This window comes from Teleopsis dalmanni, chromosome 1 (assembly GCF_002237135.1).
Source record: "Teleopsis dalmanni isolate 2A chromosome 1, ASM223713v2, whole genome shotgun sequence".
Taxonomy (NCBI): Eukaryota; Metazoa; Arthropoda; class Insecta; order Diptera; family Diopsidae; genus Teleopsis; species Teleopsis dalmanni.
The window spans coordinates 95,748,038-95,753,754 of record NC_051846.1 but is presented as its reverse complement, the minus strand read 5'-3'; the positions used below and the strand labels follow the sequence as shown (position 1 = coordinate 95,753,754).

At 35.2% G+C, this 5,717-nt stretch overlaps 1 protein-coding gene across 1 annotated transcript; it reads right to left on the bottom strand.

Moving 5' to 3' along the window:
• Positions 1 to 4,804: 4,804 nt before the first annotated feature.
• Positions 4,805 to 5,495, bottom strand: LOC119689180. Its single transcript, XM_038103954.1, has 2 exons — positions 5,244 to 5,495; positions 4,805 to 5,190 (listed from the first exon to the last, which is right to left on the bottom strand). Exons 1-2 carry the CDS (start codon positions 5,266 to 5,268, stop codon positions 4,805 to 4,807), a joined length of 411 nt encoding a protein of 136 aa, XP_037959882.1. The 5' UTR covers positions 5,269 to 5,495.
• Between the last annotated feature and the right edge of the window lie 222 nt (positions 5,496 to 5,717).

The window sequence follows — 5,717 nt, the reverse complement described above, 5'->3', positions numbered from 1 at the left end:
TCACTGCAGTGCCAAGGACTATAGACCAATTAGTCTGTCTTCTTTTCTTCTAAGAGTACTGCAGAGAGTTCTTGATCTGCATATCAGGAACATGATAAACCCAGCACTCTTATCTCCATCACAGCATGCTTATACCAAAGACAAGTCTATTGATACTGCGTTTCATGCACTCATCTCGCAAGTTGCCCACTCCATCTCTCTCAGGGAATTCACACTTGCCACTTTTCTCGATATTGAGGGCGCTTTCAACAATGTCTGCCCCAATGGTATCATAAAATCCCTCTCAAAGCTAAATCTCGACAATAGTCTGGTTAAATTTGTAGAGGCCCTTCTCAAAACTAGGATTATTACATCCGATATCGGAAGTGTTCAATCCGCCAGAGCAGTCTGTCGGGGAACGCCACAGGGTGGGGTTCTCTCTCCTCTTCTATGGAACATAGCGGTTAATTCTTTGCTAAAACTTTTGGAACAATCCGGATGAAGTGTTATAGCTTATGCGGACGACATTGCTATTGCCTCATCTGGCAAATTCCCCCAAGTTTTATCCAATGTTTTTAACTCTGCGCTCCTCATTGTCACTAAATGGTGTAGGTAATTCGGTTTTGATATTAACCCCGCAAAGACAGAAGTTATTCTCTTCACCAGGAAATATAAAATACCGACATTTTCCTTACCAAAGATAAAGGGCGTTACTCTAAATTTAAGTTCGAACGTCAAATATCTGGGTATTATTCTGGACTCTAAACTCAGCTAGAAAGACAACTTGGCTGAGAGAGCCCGCAAAGCCGTATGCGCCACCTACTGCTGTAGAAGAGCTATAGGTCGCAGTTGGGGGCTCAAACCGTGCATTATACTCTGGCTCTATTCAGCTATTATCGAACCAATTCTTCTGTATGGGACTGCTTTCTGGTGGCAGGCAACTGAAAAAGCATGCCACACCAAATTAATTGACAAAACTAGGAGGATAGCTGCACTACAAATCACTGGTGCTCTTCGCTCCACCCCCACGCAAGCTCTTTTCGCTCTGCTTCATTGGCTGCCATCTCGGCTTCTGGTAAAACAGCAAGCCAAAATAGTTGCAACCAGGCTCAACGCCCTCTCCTGGTGGTCAAGAACTGATATAAGCTACGCGATCATACTGAATCAGGATCTGCCAACTCCCGTCTCTATTGACTACATGTGTTGTTACCCAGACCTAACAGGGGGTTCGAATCTCTTATACCTAGCAGGAAGGACTGGATCCTTGAAAGAGTGATCCCTCTCCAAACGGTTGACATTTACACGTACGGCTCCAAAATAGATAAACGAGTCGGCTGTGGCATTTTCTCTGAAAGACTGGGTCTCAGCATCTCGCTTCGGCTTCCAAACCACTGTAGCGTCTTTCAAGCTGAAATAATGGCAATTTACCAAGCTGTAAAATGGGTTCTAAGCAATCGAACATCCGATTTATCAATCTCAATTTTCTCTGATAGCCAAGCTGCCATCAGATCACTGATTGGCACCTCAGTCACATCAATTACAACTCAAGACTGAAGTGCTTCACTAAATGACCTAGCTAGGTTTGTTAGGGTCAAACTTATTTGGGTTCCTGGTCACAGGGATATCACAGGAAATTGTAGGGCAGACGACTTAGCCAAGGCAGGTGCTCTTCTCCCCAACATTAACCTCTCTGATATAGGCGTTCCACTTGCTACAGTTAAACTGGCAATCATACAAAAATATCTGAGCATAGCCAGGCAATACTGGGCTGACGAACCTCAATGTCAGATTTCTAGGTTGACTTGGCCGAACTTAGACAAGAAAAGAACTAGTCAGCTACTTCAACTAAGACGGAACCTGCTCAGCACTACGGTATCTGTGCTGACGGGATACTGCGTAATAGGAAGGCACGCTCTCTCCTTTAATGACTTTTGTCGAGGTTGTGGCTCTGAGGATGAAGAGGAGACTGTACTCCATCTCATGTGTCAGTGCCCTTCCCTATCCAGAAGAAGATTTAAAACCCTTGGATCTCCTTTTCTAACTGACCTGACTGAGTTGTCATCCTGTAATGTTAGGGACCTAGCCAAGTTCATAGAACTGTCAGGTTGGTTTTCCTTTACCTAATAGGGGAGTCGTTACCTTTTTTCGACGTTGAATGTGTACTGATTACAATCTTTATACAAATCAACGTAACTCCTGTGGTACCACAATGGGCCATTATTTGTGCTTAAGAGAGCTTTTTGGGATACAAGGCCGCCACTCCAACCAACCAACCAACTCTTGAAAAAGAGGCATTAGCTATAATTTTTTCAGTAAATAAATTAAAACAATATCTTCTTGGTAATCATTTCATTTTAAGAACTGATCACAAACCACTCATATCAATATTTGGTGAAAACAAAGGATTACCTTTGATGGCCGCTGCAAGAATGCAGAGATGGGCATTTCTTTTATCTGATTTCAATAACAAAATTGAATTTATTAGAGGCAGCATAAATGATGCTGATAACCTATCGCGAATTCCTCAATTGGAATACAACGATATTCATAATGAAAAAAGTTTTATCCATTTAATTTCAAAAGATAATAGTTTAAATTTAGATTTCAATGATATAGCTCGTGAGACAAGGCGTGATCCAATTTTGGCTAAGATATGTGATGTTGTAAAATTAGGTACAATTAGAGATCTTAAAGGTCACGATTTTAAGCCTTATTGTATTAAGGAAAATGAATTAACTGTTGATCATGGATGTTTATTATGGGGATATAGAGTACTAATACCTCATAAACTTAGAAAAACTGTACTCCAACAACTACATGAGTCACATTTAGTAATAGTTAAAACAAAGAGTATAGCAAGATCTTACGTATGGTGGCCAAGTTTAGACATAGATATTGAAAACTTAATTAAAAGTTGTATTCCGTGTCAGGAACGGCTACCAAATCCACAAAAAAGTCCATTGATACCGTGGATTCCTACTGAAGCAATATGGAGTAGAATTCATATCGATTTTGCTGGACCTATAAAAGGTTACTTGCTGCTAGTATGTATTGACTCTCACTCGAAATGGGTGGAAATTTTTAAAACTAAATCTATTACTTCAATCTTTGTAATATCAAAGTTACGTGAAATGTTTTGTCGCTTTGGTTTAGTAAAAACTATATTAGTGATAACGGAAAACAATTTGTTTCTGATGAATTTAAATATTTTGTTAAAGTTAATAAAATTCAACATATATTAACAGCACCTGGTCATCCAGCAACAAATGGACAAGTTGAAAACTTAGTCAAAGTAGTAAAAAAAATCTTTATTTCCGAATTTAAGATATGAAAATGAAGCTTAATATAGCTTTAAATAGATTCCTTATAGATTATCGGAATACAAAACATTGCACCACCCAGGAATCTCCTGCGAAACTTTTTTTAGGTAGATCTTTAAGAACTAGATTTGACTTAATGAAACCACCATTAGTAAAAGAAAAAATTCTAAGAACATAGGAAAACAGTGTTAGAAACTATAAAGGTAAAAGAAACATAACATTTAAAGTGGGTCAGCAAGTTTTTATACGTGATTATAGGAATCCAAATAAACCTAGTTGGTCTCCAGCTAGAATAATTGATCAATTTGGCCCACGTACTTATCAATGTGAACTATCACATAGTAATAGGGTGATAAAAAGGCACTGTGATCAAATTAGATCTGGATCTGAAGATAAAAACCAACAGAGTGATGTTGATGCTGAACTGTCGGAAGTGACTGCAGCACAAGTCGAAAATAATTTAAATAAAAATACAATTGATAACAATAATGTCGAGACTGAACTTTCAGACTTGATTGCAGAACATGTCGATAAAAATGTATATGACAATAATATACCTCTTGAAGATCATTTAGGCCAATGTAATACGAATTCAAATAATGGTCAAGTAAGTACAAGACACCTAAGGCCGAGAATACAAGGAAAGGTTTTTAAAAAATAAAAATTGCATAAAAAATTGTATAATATAATTTTCTTTAGTTATATATATATATATATATAAATATATATATATATATATATATACTTATATATATATATATACTTATATACAAAAGTGTATTATCTTTGAATTTTATTTAATATAATTAAAAATGAATTTGTAAACTATATATATGATTTGATTAGTATAGCAAACTTCGTTAAGTGGAGGCATGTTATACTCTGTTATAATTTAGTCTTTAATTGTAAGCTTCTTATTTTATACAATAAGCTATTATGCAAATAAGCTTTTAAGCTACTTTAAGTTGTACTCTATTTTTAAGTATTAATAAAGTTCAGTCATAATAGGTCTGTTCCACGAGCTACACATAGTAAACCATGAGTAAAACAGAAGTAAAGTACAAACTGAGAGCGTAACACAAATAAAGTGCCAGATTACGCTCTTTACACAAATTTTCATGGAACAGCTTTGTGTAAAGTCTGGTGAAAACGGCTGTTTTTTGAAAAACAAAACAGTAAAAATAGAAATTGAAAAATAACAGACAAAGACATTAATAATAAAATAATTAATATATTTTATTTATTTATTTTTAAATTTATTTTAATATATTACATATTATTATTATTAGGATACATTATGTTAAAAACATATTTACTTTTAATATTATAGTCTTTATGTTTAGTTAGAATTAAAAATTTATTTAAATAATGTAATTTTAAAGCTAAGATAGAATTAAGTATATATTTATAAAATGTGATGTTAATATGTTAATTAGAATTAAGTTCTTTATTGCAATATTAATAAAATTAATTAATGAAAAATAAGCAATATACAAATAAACACTTTAATCCAAATTATTTTCTGTTTGTAATTCATTCCAAATCGAATCTCTAACGATACTTGATCTAAAAGGGATGTGGTTGTTGACATCATTATCTTCCTCAGATTGTTCTGAAAATGTGAATTCTAAGTCGTTTTCATTTGCAAGATTGTGCAAAACGCAACATGCTCTTATAAAGTGACACGGTTTTTCAACTCCTTTAAATTTACAGTAGTACAGCTGTCTAATACGTTGTTTTAAAATACCAAATGCATTTTCTATTAGTATTTGACCTGACCCCAATTTTCTATTGAAATTCTTTAGTGCACGAGTAAGACGCCCGTTGTCTTTATATGGCGTAATGATGTGTTGTGTACAGGGGTATGCGGAATCAGCCAGTAGATAGTATTCTGTAAACGTAAGAGGTTTTAATAAATCTCATTTCTTTTTCCAAAGAACTTACCTCCACACTTCGATGGTAGTCGCATATAAATAGGAGAGTTTTGTAAAACCCAACTGTCATGACAGGAGCCTGGATGTCCGACAAATATGCTAATAAATTTTCTGTTTTCATCACAGATGGCTTGCAAGCATAATGAAATATTTCCTTTTCTGTCAATGTAGTCGTCCTTACGATCTCCAGGAGGATCAATAGTTATACGAGTGCCATCTAGGCAACCTGCAAAGTAACATGTATTAATATATATGCAGCGTTAATATGCATATAAATCCTTACCTATAACTTATGGAAAATTGCATAAGCTTCGGAAAAATGTACTTGCTTCTTCCTTTTTTGATGTGCTAGGCCATGCAATTATATCCGGACACATGTTGCTAAAGAAAGTTATCATCCTTCTTATAACTCGGTTTACTGACGATAAAGAGAGATTAAAGCGATCTGATAAATCTCTAAAACAACATGCTTCGTGACCAGCAA